The 19,435-nt window shown below is 34.0% G+C and overlaps 1 protein-coding gene and 1 pseudogene across 2 annotated transcripts; one reads left to right on the top strand and one right to left on the bottom strand.

The window, feature by feature from the left end:
• The first annotated feature begins 2,134 nt into the window (after nucleotides 1-2,134).
• On the top strand, nucleotides 2,135-3,575 carry LOC145593185 (uncharacterized; annotated as a pseudogene). The gene is made up of 3 exons (XR_014102564.1): nucleotides 2,135-2,679; nucleotides 2,763-2,988; nucleotides 3,070-3,575. The product of XR_014102564.1 is annotated as an uncharacterized LOC145593185 (transcript).
• A 5,626-nt stretch (nucleotides 3,576-9,201) lies between these two features.
• On the bottom strand, nucleotides 9,202-12,686 carry LOC145591915 (uncharacterized). The gene is made up of 8 exons (XM_081648398.1): nucleotides 12,400-12,686; nucleotides 11,687-12,304; nucleotides 11,228-11,354; nucleotides 10,471-11,113; nucleotides 10,262-10,353; nucleotides 10,057-10,164; nucleotides 9,886-9,939; nucleotides 9,202-9,804 (listed from the first exon to the last, which is right to left on the bottom strand). Exons 1-8 carry the CDS (start codon nucleotides 12,684-12,686, stop codon nucleotides 9,202-9,204), a joined length of 2,532 nt encoding a protein of 843 aa, XP_081504524.1.
• Nucleotides 12,687-19,435: the final 6,749 nt, after the last annotated feature.

The raw sequence follows: 19,435 nt of genomic DNA, 5'->3' as shown, positions 1-19,435 counted from the left end.
ACGTACTAGGTTTTACAGCCCCTGGTTTGTAAAATCAGATATGCTTTTGAATTATGTCTTCAGATGTGTTATTTGGATGACATGCACTGTTATTGGTGACACTTTGGTGGTGGGGAAGGTTCTACAGTTGATTATGGAGGAAGGGCCTCGTTTTGGGTTACATTTCAATGTGGAAAAAAACTGAAGTTTTCTGGCCTTCAAAAGACCCTCGAAGCAAGCTTGTGGGTGTATTTCCGCCTAATTTGCTCGACCTTCACATAGTGTACTGTTAAGTTTCTTGGTGGTCTCGCTAGTTTCGATCCCAGTTTTGGAGGTGAGCTTGTGATGTAGAGGGTGACCAAGACTATTGCGCTAATTGATAGGATTGCTAAGCTTGATGATCCCCAGTGTGAGTTGTTGTTGCTTAGGGCATGTACCAGAGTTTCTAAACTCTACTTTGCTTTGCGTACTTGTCCTCCTAGTACTTTTGAGGTGACTCAGCGCACTTTTGACGAGGCTCTTCGATCTTCCTTGGAGTGTACGTCTTCGGAGCCTTGGTTTAGCGATTGGCAGTGGCGGTTTGCCACCTTACCATATGCATTTAGAAGACTTGGTGTTTATTCCGCAGGTGATGTTCGTCATTTTTCTTTTATTGCCTCTCGGTTACAGGCTACCCGGTTGTAGACAAAATTTCTATGGCATGCTGGCGTTGTAGGCCTTGGTCGAGCCTTCGCGAATGCGTTAAGTCTGTTTAATGGAACGATTAAGTCTGACATTTTGGGTAATCCTAGTGAGGTCCCTGCCTCTAAACTGATGAAGAAATTGACAGATATATATTTCACAAAGGTTACCGCTTCTGTAGAATCAACCTTTTCTTTATCTCCTCATCAATCAGCATTATGGAAATTGTAGCAAGGAGATCACACCTCTGCTTAGCTTCGGGCAGTTCCTATTTCAAGGTTGGGTCAGACGATGAACGCAAAGACTTACCGATGTGTGTTGTGTTACCGCTTAGGTGTTCCATTATTCTCTGTCTCGACGCCATGCTCTGCTTGTTCATGGGTTTTCACTGGGGATATTTTCGGTGATCACGCGGTGTCGTGTGCTGGTATAGTGGGTATTAAATATCGGCATAATGTTGTTCAGGATACTCTTGTTGATGTTTGTTATCGATTTGAGATTTCAGCAAGAAAGGAGGTAGACATTAGGTTATCTACAGGGAACGACGGGGCCCTTAGACCTGCAGATGTGTTACTTTATTCCTGGGAGCGTGGTCATGATGTCTATGTTGATTTGACAAGATCTTCTCCTTTGACACAATCTTAGCTATCTGACTTTATTCTTGGACAGGCTGTGGCGGATGCGACTCATTAGAAGCGGGTCAAATATCTAGTTGTCAAGCAATTAGATATGGAATCCTTCCCTTCTCCTTTTCTACACTTAGGGGCCGTTTGGTTGGGGGGTATAATCAAAGGGAAAGGGAATGGACAAGCCTCATTCCCTTTGTTGTTGTTTGTTTGTCATCATCTATCATTCCCTTTACCCTTTTTTATTTTTGTGTTTACCCAAATATCTTTTACACCGATTCCTCACCCCCCCCCTCAGACTTTAGCATTCCCATTCCCCTCTCATTACCCATCACTCTCTCTCTCCTCTCTTACCCTAAAAAATCCTCAGCATCCGTCACCCCTCATCGGAGCTCCGGCCACCACGACAACCAACCGAGATTGTACACCGGCGACCACATCCGACCGATCCCCACAAGGTACGATCTCCGGCGACCGTAATATTCATGTTTTCGTTCTAGATCTACCTTAATCATGTCGTTTTTTTGTTTTATTCATAAATTGTTGGGTAATTTATACATTATTCCTAATTCTTGAGGAATTGTTCACGTTATCAACCACCTCCATAATGATTGATGTTCATTTGTTGTTCACTGTTGCGATTTGAAGGATTTATCTTTTTTTTTTTTTTTTGGAATTACGAAACAGTGTATATTTGTTGTTGTTTTTTTTTCCTCCTTGAATGAATGCTAATTTGATGTTTATATATACTAATGTTCTTGTATATGTATATATTTGTTTAGCTTGAGATTTTTATATATCTTGAGTATAAATGATATGTATGTAAACTAGTCAATGATATGTTGTTGTTGATGTTCTTTTCTACAGAAAATGGCTCGAATTGGTACTTCTTTGAAAAGGAATAGAAATTGGGACTTTATTCGATTCATAATTACTATGATTAATTGTGTTGTGTTGCTACATTTGATGTGTTACTCAATGAGAAAAACTATATACAATTCCCATTATCTTAAGCTAGATAAAAAAACTAGAAGGAAAATGAGATTGCACAACTTGAATAGAATGATTAGAGAAAGTGACACTTTGTGTAGGAACTATCTTCGTATAAATCGATACACATTTGGTGTACTTTTAGAAATGGTTAGAGATATTGGTGGTTTAAATGAAACAAGAAACACATGTTTGGAAGAGATGGTTGCGGGCTTCTTATACACATTAGCTCACCATAATAAAAATAGAATGATTGGTGCACATTTTTTATAGAAGTGGTGAAACTATTAGTAGACAATTTCATGCTTGTTTGTTAGCAATCTTAAAGTTACATAGTATTCTTCTTAAGAAACCAACTCCAATACAAGAGGATTGCGACGATGAAAGGTGGAAATATTTCAAGGTAAATTAAAAAACCAACACTTTAATTTGAGATAAAATAGAGAGACCATTACATAATTTAAAGTGATATTGTTTGTTTTGTAGAACTCATTAGGTGCCCTTGATGGTACAATGATTCTAGTTAATGTTCCTTGTGAAGATCGATCCAAATATCGCACTAGAAAAGGTACCCTTGCTATGAATGTACTAGGAGTATGCTCACCCAAAATGGAATTTATATATGTCTTACCTGGTTGGGAGGGATCGGCACATGATGGTCGGATTCTTCGAGATGCTATTTCTAGGCCTAATGGGTTGAAAGTTCCAAAAGGTAATTTGATTGACGTAGTAGACTTTATTTGAAATTGACTCAGTAAGAGAGTAATTTTTTTTTAAAAAAAAATTTGTCAAGGTTGTTATTATCTATGTGACAGAGGATATACTAATGGAGAAGGATTCCTTGCACCATATAGAGGGCATCTTTATCATCTTAGAGAATGGAATAATGGCCCCCGTCAACCTCAAACCACCGAAGAATATTTCAACTTAAGGCATGCAAAAGCTAGAAATGTAGTTGAGAGATGCTTTGGGTTACTCAAGGGAAGATGGGGAATTCTTAGAAGTCCTTGTTTTAGTTTACAAACACATGGTCGAATTGTGCTTTCTTGTGCCTTATTACATAACTTGGTAAAAAGGTACATGCTTGAAGAATTTGATGATGATGACTTGTTTGAGGAAAGTGACAGTGATGATGATGATGATGATGGTGATGCTAGTGATGAAGATGATGTGGAGTACATAATCTCCATTGTTGTAACCGATCCATGGACTAATTTTCGAAATACAATGGCCCAAAATATGTTCAATGATTGGAGGGCTAGACACCGCAGAGGTACTTTGTGATATTATTCTTGTTTATTAAACAACATTGTATTTGTTATTTGAACTTGAGACTTGTATCATTATTTCAATTTCGTGTTTTTTTTTTATTGTTGTATTAAGTCATGGATGTTGTGTTGGACTTATAATAATTTCCTTTATGTACTTGTATTGAATATTTTGTTTGTTAATTTCATTTTTATATATATGCAATGTTATTTTGACATGTTAATATGGTTCAAATGTTTTAGTAGGATGGATGAAAGTAGTGCAAGTGGAGGTGGAAGGGGAAAAAAACAAACGATTTTGGACCGCTCAAGAAGATAAAGTTCTTATAGAAGCATTGTCAGAGCTAGCTGTTGATCCTCATTGGAAGTGTGAAAATGGGTTCAGAAGCGGCTACATGGTTCGCTTAGAGGATATCATAGGTAAGGCTCTTCCTGGTTGTGGGTTGAAGGCTATGCCACACATCGATTCTCAACTAAAGACACTTGGAACAAAGTTTAGGGCTATTTCTACTATGTTAAATACAAGTGGATTGGTTTGGGGTGATTCCAAAAAAATGGTTTTTGTGGACCGGGCTGTTTATGATGAGTTTTGCAAGGTATGATAACTTTTTTAAGGTCATGAACTTTTATTTTGAATACTTTCTATTTTTGTTTATATTCCTATGGTTGTGGATGCTTAGCATTTTTGATATTTTTTTATAAAGATTTGAAGGACTATTTATACAAGGAAGCATAGGAACTATAGTTAGCAGGAACTATTTATACAAGTGCATCAGTTTTTAAATAAAAATCTAATTTCAGGATTTTGTTTGTAGTGCTAGCAGGAACTATGTTTTGAATAGTTAGCAAGCATAGGAACTATAGTTTAGAGCTTTAGACTACCCTGCCACTATGAGAAACATTATGAAACAGAAACTTAGGGTAAGATGCTTCATGGTGTTCAGGCTATGGTGTTACTTATAACTGAGAAATTGTTATAATAGTGTAGAGTAAGAATCTCCCTGTACACAAGGATTTGGCTATTAAGCGATGTCCCTGTAAACATTATGATCAGTTATGTTATGGAAGGGAAATAAGGTAAAATATGCAAGCTTTTGCTCATTTATCTATCCTCTATTGTATTATATTTGATTATATTGTTATGTCCTTTAAATATTGTGCTCCCATAAGCTTAGCCCCTGGCATTATCACATTTATTTGCATGAGAACTCCTATGTGGAATGTCATTTAAATTATGTTTGAGATACCTCATGATGTTGTATATTTGAGCATTTTGGGAATTTTTGTGTTTTTCAAAAACATCCAAGCTGCAAAAACTTGTATGGAGTTTCATTTCCCCACTTCCATGAACTCATGAATGTTTATGTCAAGGATTATGCAACTGGAAAACCAGCTGAAGATTTTGTTGAAGCAATCAACAATTTGCAAACTGTTGCCCCCCCATAGGTTTTACTCGATTCAAGTGATGATGAGGGAGTTGCTGCTAGTGGTAATGTCACTCAGACCGTTACTTCTCCTCCTTCAAAAAAGATGAAGACTGAAAAAACTTCCAAAAAAAAAAGAAAGACAAAAGGTGGTGTTGGAAGTAATGAGTTGGCTAGCTTACAAGCATTCATGAAAGACATGAATGTTCATCTTTCCACTATGGCAAATGTGATGGCACGCACTGATGATCGTGAACAACGTGCGGATGAAAGAAAGCAAAAATTAGTTGAAAAGAGTGAGCAAGTGCTAGAGGAACTACTCTCTTTCAATTTAGAAGGTGTCACGGAATCCCAAGTTTTTGAAGTGGCTAACATTCTAACCGCACAACCAAACAAGCTCATGGTATTTTTAAAGTGTCCCGACGCTTTGAAAAGTGCTTATGTTAAGAGTCTTCTACGAGGAAGTGGAAATGTTGATGCTTAAATCTTATGTGGTGGTTTCATGTATGGTTTTTAACTAGGTGTTATTCACAAGCTACTACTTTTGGCATGAACTTTATCTAGAAAGGACTATTCGCAAAGACTTGGGTTGAATGTTAATCTTATTAGAACACTTTTGGTATGAACTTTTATTTAGGATCAAGTACTTTGCATTGGTATTATTTTCACCAAGAGGTGATTACTTGGATTTGTAATCAATGGAGCTAGAAAGATGTTATTTGGAGATTTTTTTTTCTTTTTTTACATATTACTACTATTATTAGTAAAAATATGAGCAGCAGCACGAGCCTAATAATAGTAATAATAGTAGTAATAATAATACTAATAATAGTAGTAATAATACTACTAATAATAGTAGTAGTAGTAGTAATAATAATAATAATAATAATAATAATAATAATAATACTAATAATAATAATAATAATAATAATAATAATAATAAAAATAATAATCAAAATAACAATTATTATTATTATTATTATTATTATTATTATTATTATTATTATTATTATTATCATTATTATTATCTTCATAATTACCGTTGTTGTTGTTATTGTTGTCGTTGTCGTTGTCGTTGTTGTTGTTATCATTGTTGTTGTTGTTGTTGTTAGTAGTAGTAATAGTAGTAGTAGTATTACTAGATGAATGTCCGTGCGATGCACGGTTTTTTTCATCTAAAGTTTTTAATTATTTGATTTTCCATTTCCTAAATTATTTGAAAAGCTAAAAATTATCTTAAAAAAAAACTAAAAATCATCTTTAGATATTAGGATTTAGATAATTTTAAAAAATTACTGAATAAATTATATTTTGATATTACGATTAATATTATTAAAAAAAATCAATATAAAAAGGAAATCTTTCAAAAAAAATTACAAAAGTTTAATTTTAATTTATTTACTGTTATACATAATGAATTTATTAAATATAAATATATTGTAAATATGATATTTTATCCATTATATAAAATCTATAATGTGAAAATCTAAATTTTTAATATTTTTAATAATTTAAATCCTAAATCATTACTTATTGTTTTACTATATCTTTTACTTCTTCGATAGAATCACTAACTTCATTCACAACCAACTTACTACATCTATGGATAAATTGAATCATGAAATGTTAGCACGCAAAACTGAAATTGATATAAATTATATCCTTACATTTATATAAAATAAATCAATACATTTACCAATAAAAGAAAATTATTGCGATATAAAATCAAATCTATGCATGGGAATTTTTTCATCATCTCCAATAATAACCAAAGCCATCCATATAATAAGTATACAACATCAAATCGTGTGTCATTACATAAACATATAATCGTTAAGTATCCCAAACAAATACAATGTAAGTAATAATTACAAATATAAATTTAAACATAAAATTTTAAAAATTACCCAGACATAGATGACCTAAAACTAACACAAAATTACTAACACATAATTCGCTTGCTGGGATTTTGTATTGATACAAAATTTTGTTTGTGGCGTATGATGCGTTAGATCTGCATGTAAAAAAAATAGTAAATAAAACATAAAAATATAATTGTTAAGTATCCCAAATACAAATTTAAACATAGGATTTTAAAAATTAAAAATTACCCAGCATTAATAACCAAAAATTAACACAAAATTACTAACACAAAGTTCGCTCGATGGATTTTTTTTATTGATACGAAATTTTGTTTGTGGTTTATGATGTGTCAAGTTATAATGGTAGGTATCACAAATTTCAATTTAATTATAATTAACGAACAATTTTTATTTCTTATCATAAATACTATCAGAATTTATTTTATAATAGTAGGTATCAAACTTTATTAAGCGTTTTATCATTTGAATATTTTTTATTATTGGAGATTTATCTTTTCCTATATGTTTTTGGATTTCTTATAATCGTAGTATTGATTTAATAAATTTATCTTTTTCGATATTTTACTTTATTTTTTTATTTATTAAAAAAATTTAATTCGTGAATTATAATCTACGTGGCATTAAAATTGTAGATATATCAAATGTAATTCATTACATTTATCTGGCGATATAATTTTTTAATTCAAAAATAAAATACAAATATTTTTTCTTATTGGTAGAAATAAGTATATTTCTTATGTGGCGCGCCGAATGCTTCCGAAAAAATCCTACTTTATTTATACTATCTTCGTTGCTTATTATGTACAACAAAGGAATATTTTATGTCTCAGAAATATAATCAGAAATGGAGGTAGCATATATTATTATTATTATTATTATTATTATTATTATTATTATTATTATTATTATTATTATTATTATTATTATTATTATTATTATTATTATTATTATTATTATTATTATTAGTGTTACAATTGTTTAACATATTTATTATCATTATTCTTATTAGCTTAATAAAATATGTTGTATGTTTATTTTTTTCATTATCATTAATATAACTATCGCTTTTTTAGTGCTATAATTATAGTATTTTGTTTTCTTTTTTTAATATCGTTTTATTAATTATTAATTATTATTTACTAATTATTAATTATTAAATATAAAATACTAAATTTTAATTATTAAATATTAAAGACTATTACTTATTAATTACTACTCCGTATTAAGTATTAAATATACAATACTAAATATTAATTATTAGTTATTTATTAAGAATTAATGATTATTAATTTTACTAAATATTTTTTAATTAATTATAATTTATTATTTATCAATATTATTATTTTTTTTTTATGAGAAAGGCAAAAATTTTATTAATCACACAAAAAAAGAATACACCGAGGTTACTAAACCCCTAGGCACAAGCCCCTGACCCAATCAAGCTCACTAACCTTAATCTTTCTAGTACAAACACTACTAATTTTATGGTATACATCATAACAGATTTTATCTACAACAACACTATGCCTATCAATTCTAGCATCCCAAATGGCCCTATTTCTTTGCTGTCAAATACTATACACAATTGCAGCACATATACTCTGATAAACTTGCTTCTGGAATATGTTTTTAGCCTTCCAGCACCAAACATTGCACACTGCCACACTCTTAAACCCAGCTGCTTCCTGAATCTGTCCTGCAAGATACTCAAAATTCTCTGACTGTAATCACATTCAAAGAACAGGTTAGAGTTAGACTCAGAGCAGTTGCGACAAAGAGGACAGCTATCATCCTCCAGCATCCCATAATTTTTCAGCTTCTCCCTAGTCTTAAATCTCCCCCAGACTGCAATCCATAGAATGAATCTATGTTTAGGTACATTATACCTATTCCACACCCAATTACACCGAGGAGTATCAGGTCTGCCTTCCTGTAACCATCTGTAGGCTGAAGCAACAGTATACCTAGCTGCATTATGCTTCTAAGTATTTCCTGAGAAGCCATCTTTAATCCTATCCTTCACTTTCCATATCTGCTTCCACTGCCAACTTGCCTGCGAAGGACAGTTCATTCTCTTCCAATTTTTACCTTTCATATAGTGATGATTAACCCATCTCAACCAAATACTATCATTTTTGTTGGCTATATCCCAAATATACTTCCCCAAAACAGCCACATTCCACTTAACACAATCTTGAGTCCCTAGACCCCCTTGCTTTTTAGGTTTGCAGATAATATCCCAGGAAATAGGAGGGAATCTGCTAAAAATAGCTTTCCCATCCCAAATAAAATTCCTGCAAATGTTCATGACACCATCTAGCACTTATTTAGGAAGAATAAACAAAGAGGCCTAATAGGTGTGTAAAGACATAATGAGAGCATTAACTAGAGTAACTCTAGCAGTGTAAGACATGGTCCTTCCACCCCAAGCTCTCACCCTAGCTACAATCTTATCCACTAGAACACTACAACCATCCTTAGACAATTTCTTAGCATTCACTTTAACCCCCAAATATCTAAAGGGTAAGCTCCCTTCCTGAAAACCAGAAAGGCTCTTGATATTCTCCTTAATCTCTTGCTCCACATTACAAAAATAGACATTAGATTTACCCCTATTTGCAACCAGCCTTGAGGTAGCTGCAAAAGTAGCTAACCCCCTCATTAAAAGCTCAGCAAACTTACTATTACCCCTTGACATGACTATTAAATCATTTGTAAACACCAGATGGTTTAACTTCACACCTCTACATCTTGGGTGAAAAGTGAACTCACTGTGATCATCAATCTTCTTAAATAATCTTGTTAAGTACTCCATGCAAATGACAAACAAGAGAGGAGACAAGGGATCTCCCTGTCTCAAACCCTTTTTGCCTGGAAAAAACCCATCCACCTCTCCCTTTATCACTAAAGAGAAGCTAGGATAATAAAAACATTCCATAACTAGCTGAGTGAACTGCTCAGGAAAATTGAGAGCACTCAGCATGTCCTTAAGAAATCTCTAGTTAACATAATCATAAGCCTTTTTAATATCCACCTTGAACATACAGCCAGGAGGCACATTCTTCATTTGATATCTTCCAATCAAGTCCTGCACAATACAAATATTATGACAAATTCTCCTTCCTTGGACAAATCCTGACTAATTTGGAGAAATAATGTGAGGCAACACTTTCTTCAATCTGCTGCAAATCAGCTTGGTAACCACCTTATAGATCACATTGTAACAAGCAATTGGTCTAAAGTCTGTAACTGAGCTAGGCTGATCACACTTTGGAATTAGAACCAAATTGGTGCGGTTTATCTCCTTCAAAATCTTCCAAACTCAAAAACTTGCAGAACAGCCTCACAAATGTCATCCCCAATAATATCCCAACTCATCTAGTAAAAGATACTATTAAAACCATTAGGACCTGGAGCCTTGATCCCAAGAATACTAAACATAGCCTCCTAATCTCCTCCTTAGTGAAGGGAGCAGACAGAAAACCACCATGCTCAGCACTGACTAAAGGACCAGAATTCACAATACTCTGATCAACTCTAACATCACACTATTATTCTGTTCCTAGAAGACAAGTATAATAATCAACAAAAGCCTTAGCAACATCCTTCTAATCCTCACACCAGACTCCATTCATATCATGAATAGCTACCACTCTCTTCTTATAAGCTTGAGTTTTAATATGCTTATGAAAGGAAGCAGTGTTTTCATCTCCTAGCCAATTTAATTTGGCTTTTTGCTGCAAGAAGTTATAGTACTGCTTTCTAACATCAGCAAATCTGTCTAGCAAACCTTTTTCCAGATCAATCAACTCAGCATTATTATAGTCCTGCTGAATTTTCTCATGAACATCCACCAACTCCTTCTTAGTCTCCAGAAATATACCCCTAATATCAGAATACTCAGTTTTATTAAGATTTTTAAGGGCTTTCTTAAATTCTTTCAGCTTCTTAAAAACTTGGAACATTTTCCTTCCTGTGACATTCGCACTCCAAGCATTCTTCACCATATCTCTAAACTGAATATGAGAGCCCCACATATTAAAGAACTTAAAAGCTCTAGGCCCAAAAACCACTTTCTTATCAAAATGAACAATAGCAAGACAATGATCATACCATAATTCTGAACAATAATGCACACAGGAACTAGGAAAAGAATTAACCAAATTAGAGTTTATTAAAGTCCTATCAATTTTGCTATAGACTCTAGCATCCCCCAATTGCTTATTAGTCCAGGTATACCTGGCACCAATGTGAATCATATCCTGCAAATCACAATGATTCACACACTCCCTAAAAGGGGCCATCTCAACACTAGTAATCATACTACCAATTCTATCATCAATGTTTAAAGGGCAATTAAAATCCCCTTAGACCACCCAAGGACCAGTGCACTTCCCAGCAATATCCTTAGGAGTTTCCCATACAAGATTTCTTTGTCCAACATCATTAGAACCATAGACAAAAGAGAATTCTAAAGACTTTTGAAGAGTCTTATTAACAATCCTAGTGTGAATAAGTTAAGGTTAAGAAACCAAGATATCCACCTGGAACATATCACTTAACCAAGCCACCAAGATCCTTCCCCCCTTAATCTGAGTGAAGTTTGAAGTGACACACCAACCAGAAAACATTCTTTGGTATATAGCGGGAAAATTAACCACTTTCACCTTAGTCTCAATCAAGCAGCAAAGGCCTATATTATGCATTCTCAGAAAATTCCTGATCTCTAGCTGCTTATTTATCAGGGCTATTTAAGCCCCTAAATTCCAAATCACATCTCTATCCATGTTCCTTTACAAGAACAAATTGTTTGTCAGCAGCTTCACTTATAACACCAAAAAACACTTGACTCTGTCTCCATCTCATTATGTTCTTCCCCTTGAGGAAAATCTTCACTCAATGAAGCAAAAGAATTATGAACACTCACTTCCTTCCTTTGATTTGTAACCCTAATAGGACTCACCTTCTCCCTTCTCACAAGAATGAACACTGGATCAGATTCTGACAAATCTTGATTTTTATCCTTTGCAATCTCCTGTCCTTCCTTCTGCACTGCTTTTGGTCTCCATACCAGTCTAGTTTTCTGTTTCTTTTTTTGACACACCCCATCACCATGCCCCAACTCTCCACAAACAGAACACCAATGAGGCTTCCATTCCCAAACCACTTTCTGATCAAACACATCTCCCTTCTCATCTATAAAAGAAATTGTCTCAAAAAAGGGTTGGTTAATATCCATCTCCACAAGGTACCTAACATAAGCAACCCTGTCCCTAGCTTGAGTTGCTGAATCAGGCCTAATAGGCACACCAATCAACCCAACTATTTTCTCCAGACACTTTTTACTCCAATACTTCAATGGTAGACAAGGAAGTTGTACCCATCCAAGAATTATAGCATCATTCACACTCAAATCCATCCCATCCTCCCATTGTTTAAGGCAAACAGGTTTTCTATCCATCATTACATGCAAACTAGCAAGAGCTTTATCCCTTGTTTCAACATTTAAGAATCAAATAAGGAACACCCCCTTCTTTAATGGAATAACCTTATCAATGTTCGATTTCCCCAAATTCTAATGCAAAAACCCTCAAAAGTTTTCACACGCGGATTACCAGAAATCGTAAAAGCAACTACCCCTAATTTCCAATAATCCAATTCCTCTGGTATGTCCTCAATAGTCAATTGCAACGCAATAGGATTCAATTGAACAACATCATCATTATGATTCAAATCAATTTCAGGAAGATTTGAAGTTACCTGAATCGAATTCGTCGATGCTCTGTTTTTCGAACCCAGAATTCCATTTCCTACTGCTGTAAAACCGTCATCCATTCTGATAACTTCGATTTCTCACGCGATCTAGTAATCAGCTCATCCAAGGATTATTCTGGAGTCAGCAGGCATCGTTCCATCTACTTATCAAGCTCCAGCTCTAACGGCAAAATTTGACCCACATCCCCTTTTGACCTAGTTTTCTGGCCACCAACAATTAGGCTACCCGATTCTCTAGCAATCTTACAAGTCTCCATTGCTGATTCCTCCTTCTTCGAGCCATGTTTTCCCTTCTTTTTCTTCGCCATGGCAGAAGAAACATAGAGAGAGAAAGAGAGGGTAACAATTTTTATGGCGCCAATGTTGTGTAAATTTAAATCAGCATAAAATGTAGCCTTAGCTCAAAGTAGAGCATAGCAGATTAATACTAAGTAGAACATAGCAGGTTTCAGCAAAGCCGATCAAAGTAAAGCAGATTTCAGCAGAACATACTACAGCAGCCAAAAAAAAAAAAAAATAGGGCCTTAGGGATTATGCACTACAAAATAGGTTTAGTGGATGTCAATTTTTTTTACTTTGACATGTTGAACACCTCGATTTATAAGTTAATGCAATATTAGAAAAGTTTAGGTTTAAAGATGGAAAATCCAATTAAAGCAAAGTTAGTGCAATGCGCTAGGCCCTACGCTTGTAATACCCCGAAAATTCCCTTAATTTAAATTACTCTTTTAATTCTAATTAAAACTATTTTTAAGGATATAACCAAAATATTACCGCCACCGTGATAACGACTATGGCTATTTTTCAAAGTCACACAACGGAAGTCTAAAATAAAAACCAACTTTTTATAATAAAACTTGAGTTCACAACCTCAAAACAAAATAAAAGTAATTAAATCACAAGTTGGAACCATTCAAAAAATGGCCCTTTTAAAATCCAACTTTAAATAACACATAAAGGTTAGTCCATAATAAAATAATTCAAAACATAAATTAGGAAAGCATAACAAGTAACACTCGACACCTATTCCCATCATGCTCTTCATGCTTCAAGTACCTGTCACTTCCCCTTTATTTCAACCTTCTACTCACCATATAAATGGGTCATAGTAGGGCCAACCAAAAGAAAGTCAAACAAAAACACAAAAGTACGAATCAGCAAAAGCTAAGTATATATGCAACACACTAACATGAATATCCTATCAATAAGAATAGTAATAAAAACATGCTTGCCATACAATCACAGTCAACTTACCTTTGACTCATAACTAGCAATATTAATTATTAATTAATATCTTTTGGATTACGCATCGAACGAGTTTCCTTTCTTAAAAACATAGCCCATTAACATGGAGCTTCCAACCAGGGAGCTACCCCAATTGGCACCTACTATGTCACACCTTGGTGACGGAATTCCAGTACAGAAATAATAACAATAATAAAAGAAAGTACAACGTCATGTACCCCTGTAGAAGCTATGGTTAAATATAAAACCCCATAACTCCCCCATATGTTCATACTCAAGGTATATACGTTAAGAGTTTTGGTGCGTATCCTCTTACACTTTACGTGATTTACCAATTTAACATGTGAAGACTCCAGCCAATCAATCAAGAATAAACATAATATTCATCAACACATACTTTCAATTAATTCTTGAATTAATTAGTGAGCACATACTATTTACTTTAATTAAGGTTCATTGCCTAGTTTTGTGCACAAATTTGCACGATTACTACCTTGGTGCATAGAATGCACTAGAAACTTTCTTGACTCGATCTCAACTTACTTGAGTGAGCAAATAAATAAGCTAACTTCCTTGACTCAACACCAATAATAAATGGGTGATAATAAAATTCATGAATCATGTTCAATAATTCTAATTATAGGTCTTTTAAACATACATAAGCCTTGCTTATTAATTTCATGCTTCCTTGATACTCAAAAATAAAACATACTTCCATGATTCACATATATTCAACTTGTATTATGTTTCAAATATCATATTCACATGCTTGTATAATATTTCATGTCCAACCAACATCAATTCCAAGCATATAATCAACCAAACATGCTACTAATTCATCACTTCAAACACAATTCACAATCCTAGCATGATACTACGCATACACAAATATTCTTGTGCACGTACGTACCTTGAATAACGCCTAAACTCGGCCACACTTGCTAGAAATCACCTAGCTCGAAACTTCCTACAATTAAAAATACATAACTATAATTAATCCACTATTCTCACAAATTTTCAGCAACTATAATACTATGTAAACCATACTAATTAACCCCTTTTAATGACATAAAAGCCATAAAACCTTTTCTTTAAGTGAGTACTTTAAATCCTTTCAAAAAGACTTAATTTTTATGACTTAAATAAAATTCCAGCATACTTATTTAGCATAAAACATCACTTTTAGACTAGGAAATTATGTATAAATTATTAAAACCTTTTTCCCTTTTATGGGTAATCAAACCCTAACTCAATAATTAAAAAGTAGTGTGTGTAAATAATTTTCAACATTAAATTGAAGGCTTTAGACACATCAAAAACATGATTAGACCATGAATTAATCAAGAACAACAACCTAGCCTCAATCCCTAACCAATTATACAAAATCCCCAATTTCTAGGGTTTATAATTTGAGGTTTTTAATTAAATAAAAATCTGAAATTTATAACAATAAATTAGCAACATTAAAATCCCAAAATCAACACAAAAATATAATAAAGATCATGCCTTTAAAACATTAAATCAACATAATTAATTTTAGGATTAAAGAATTTTTTTTATATCAACCGAAAAAAGAGAAAGAGAGAGAATAGGGGCGCCGGCCGGCTGGGCTGCCGGCGCCGCTGCCGATGGCCGTCGGTGGTGGTGGTGGTGGTGGTGCCGGTGGGCGGCCGTGCAAAAGGAAGGAGGAGGAGAGAGAGTCATGGGATTTTTGGGGAAAAAGAAGAGGAAAAAGAAAAGAAAAATAAAGGAAAAAGAAGAGAGAGAAAATAAAGAGAAAACCTTTGAATTTTTTTATGAAATCTGACAATTATGAACTTGTGTGGAAAAATCTTGAGGCTTTAAGGTATTTATACTCTCCTTTTAAAATTAAAACTCATATTTACAATTTTGTCATTACCAATTCCTAATCCCTTACAAATTTTCCCTTTGGGCCAACTTATTGGGCCCCTAAATTTTCAATAAGTTGGTCCACCCTTTTAAATAGAATTGACCCAATTAAAAAAAAAAAAATTTGTTGCCTCAATTCATGATCCATTTTATTTACACACACTTATAATTCATTTAAATAAATAGTTTTCTTTTTAATAAATGATTTCATTTTGATAAATAAAATAATTAATTTATATACGTATAAATATAATAAAAATACGGACAACGCATGCTCGAAAAATATTTGAAAAATAGAGCTGATGTGCCAATGTGTCGATATTTATCTCATTTTTGGGCTTGTTTAACCATTTAGAAATTGTCAATGAGCAATGTATTTTTTGATAGACCAAATTATCTTGTTTAACCATTTAGAAATTGTGACTCACTTTATATCAATATTTATGCATGTTTGATTTGTGACGTATGAAATTGACCTTTAAGTTAGAGGATAAGTAATAATTGTTGTTAAGTACCATATCTAGGAAGACGCCTAATTTAGCAAATATGCATAAGGTACGACTTAAACTAAAACACGTAGGGAATTTCAACGGTTAAAGTAAAATCGGAGATGTTTGATTTGTAATTTCAACGGTTAAGTTAGAGGACAAGTAATAATTGTCGTTAAGTACCACAGCTAGGAAGACGCCTAGCAAGTTTGCATAAGGCAAGATATAAACTAAAACACGTTGGGAATTTCGATGGTTAAAGTAAAATGGGTGAATAATATGGATAGTCAAAATAAAACAATAAAGAAAGAAGATATTTTTGGCAAATGAAAATTGGAGAGAGAGAGAGAGAGAGAGAGAGAGAGAGAGAGAGAGAGAGATTGATTGGTTAAAAAGAAATAAATGAATTGATTCATGTTGCCACTTGGTTCCCTAGGGGAACAACGAGGTAGTAATTGAAGGTGACCACACTAAATGTCTAAAATGAATTTTAAGGTTAAAATAATATGATGTGAGGAACCAATGATTCCTCAAAGTAGGGTCAATAAGGACAATAATAATATAGTAAGGGAAAGGTTGTCAATTGAAAAAGCCATTTAATAAAGATTATGATGATAAGAAAATTCATTTGATAAGGAATTTTCGGTTGTGATGTCGGCAAAGCCAAGGGTACGAGGTTTTTTTAGTATCTTAACTACGTGGTTGCTTCCCCTCCTTTCATGCCTAAACTTTTCCTCTCTTTTTCCCTATTTTGCCCTTTTTTATATATTTATTTACTTCTCTACCCCTTTTAGTTTGTACTCCCTCCGTCCCATAATTACAGGCAAATAACTCTAAAAGGTACGGTTTTTAAGGAGGATGGAAAAAGTGGAGGAATATTGTATGGAAAAGCTAAAAAGTGAAGAATGTTGATAAAAAGTAGAGAATATTGTATGGAAAAGTTAAAAAGTAGGTAATGATTTTTTAGGTATGTGTGTATTTTGTATGAAAAAGTGAAAAAGTAAGTAATGATTTTTTTAGATATGTGTGTAATTTGTATGGAAAAGGTAAAAAGTAAGTAATGATTGGGTGTTATTTTTAGTAATAGGAGGAACATTTTGGGACACCCAAAATAGTATATTTGCCTGTATTTATGGGACGGAGGGAGTACTTTGTACTAGTGGGTTTTATTATTGCACGTGTTTTTAGCCCAAAGACAATAGAATATTTTAAATACTCGTAATAATTATGATAAGTAATAAGATCAGACTTGCCCTATCGGCCCAAATGCCCAATATTGGATGTGGGTCTATCTAACTCGAAGCTTAACCATTTTAGGGATATTATCCTCATCATATTTTTCTTACTAGGTAATGTCCGAGTGATACTCGAATTACTCAATATAAATTGATATTTAATTGCTACTTCGGCTTAGGTTTTAATACTAGGCCTTTTCTAAAAAAATATACGGTTTTTTCACCAAATGCCCTTGAACTCTTCAAAAATTCACCAAATACCCTCAAGTTTTCCAAAATTCACCAAATACCAGTGACGTTTTGTACTATTCACAACATGACCTGTAACTAGCTCTGACGTTAGTCCACCGTTAGTGCAAAATTACCATTTAGCCCCTATTGTCTTAAATGGCGCCATGACTACCATTGACTCTTTCATTTGATCAAAAAAGACCCAAATTTTTGTGACCTTTCGAATTTCACTCCTCTCTTTGCTCTGTTCTTCAAGGTTTCAGCCAAAACGAACACAAAAAACTTCACAAAAAAATCCAATCTTTTCCAAATCAGAAGCTTTTGGAAGGTAGAACGGAGTTCCATAAGAATCAATGATCGAGAATTGTGGGTAGAAACAACCTGTGAGACGTGAATCGATAGGGTTGGCTGGGTTTGGAGCAAAATTGTAATCGGGACGTTTCAGTTGGTGTATCTCAACTCGCGCAAGGTACCATTCTCTCTTTCGCTCTTGAAATCGCTTTCGTTTTTTAGGGTTTATGTCGAAAATCGATTTAGGGTTTAGGGTTTGATGAATGTGGTTGCTTGGTAACTGTAAGTTGTTTGTTTGTGATTTATGTATGTAATTGCTTGATGCATGTGGTTGATTTGTATAGATAGCTGTGTTTCTGTTTGGTTGTATATGGTTACTACACTCATTGAATAGGTAGTTGTATAAGGTTTATGTACTCAGTGAATTATTTGTGTGCATATATAGGATGACTCATGTATGGCTGGAGGTTATATATAATGATTCTGCATTTGATGTGCTGATTGAAGGCACTGATAAGAGTAATTTAATGGAGTTGTTTGAGTACATGTTTGAGGATTCAGTAAAACAAAGTGTATACCTTCCTAAATATTTCACTTTGTTGATTGATAAACCTAGAACAAATAGAAAGTTGGAGTTATGTGATGATACAGATTTGTGAAAATGTGGGAGTGGAATGAGGGTAAGGAAACCATAAAAGTGTGGGTACAGGCAACTGATGTTCCAGGAATGGTGTTTAAGTCTGCTGAAGCTAGTTGGCCAAAAAGGATTACAGAAGAAGCAGAGAAGCAAAGGTGTAGGTTGGAAAAGTTACAGGCAGAAAGGGAACTGATGGAGCAACAGCAATATACTGTTGCTGTTGAAGTGCCTGTTGTTAATGCAGATAATTCAGGAGTTGAGTATATGAGGGTTTTAGACACTGATGTTGCTGATGAGATATTCCCAGGTACATCTCAACCACAACCCTCCCAACCTTCAACTCCTCCCAAGCAATCCCAACCAACATCACCACCAAACAATCAGCCAAAGAAAACACCTAGAAAGACAATGGCAGCTAGGAGGAAAAAAATCACACCTAAAAAGGGACCAAAAACTAAATCCCCACCCCAACCAAAATCTGCACCCCAACCAAAATCTGCACCCCAACCTGAATCTGCACCCCAACCAGAATCCCCACCCCATCATGATTCTCCAATCCAACCTTCCCAACCAGAATCTACACCCCAACCTGAGTCCACACCCCAACCAAATGCACCATCCCAACCTTCCCAGCCACAATCAACACAAGATAAACCCAAAAAGGGAGGGAGAACTAGACCTAAAGGGTTTAGAGTCTCTAAAAAGATTGCTATAAAATAGGGGATAAGGGTGGAAAAGGCACAGACAAGTACTAGAAGAAAGTCAGCAAGAATTGGAGCCAGGGCAGAGGAC

Source organism: Chenopodium album, chromosome 18 (genome assembly GCF_948465745.1).
Source record: "Chenopodium album chromosome 18, dcCheAlbu1.1, whole genome shotgun sequence".
In the NCBI taxonomy this organism is placed as follows: Eukaryota; Viridiplantae; Streptophyta; class Magnoliopsida; order Caryophyllales; family Amaranthaceae; genus Chenopodium; species Chenopodium album.
The sequence above is the reverse complement of the archived record's forward strand: the minus strand, read 5'-3'. Positions and strand labels throughout refer to the sequence as shown.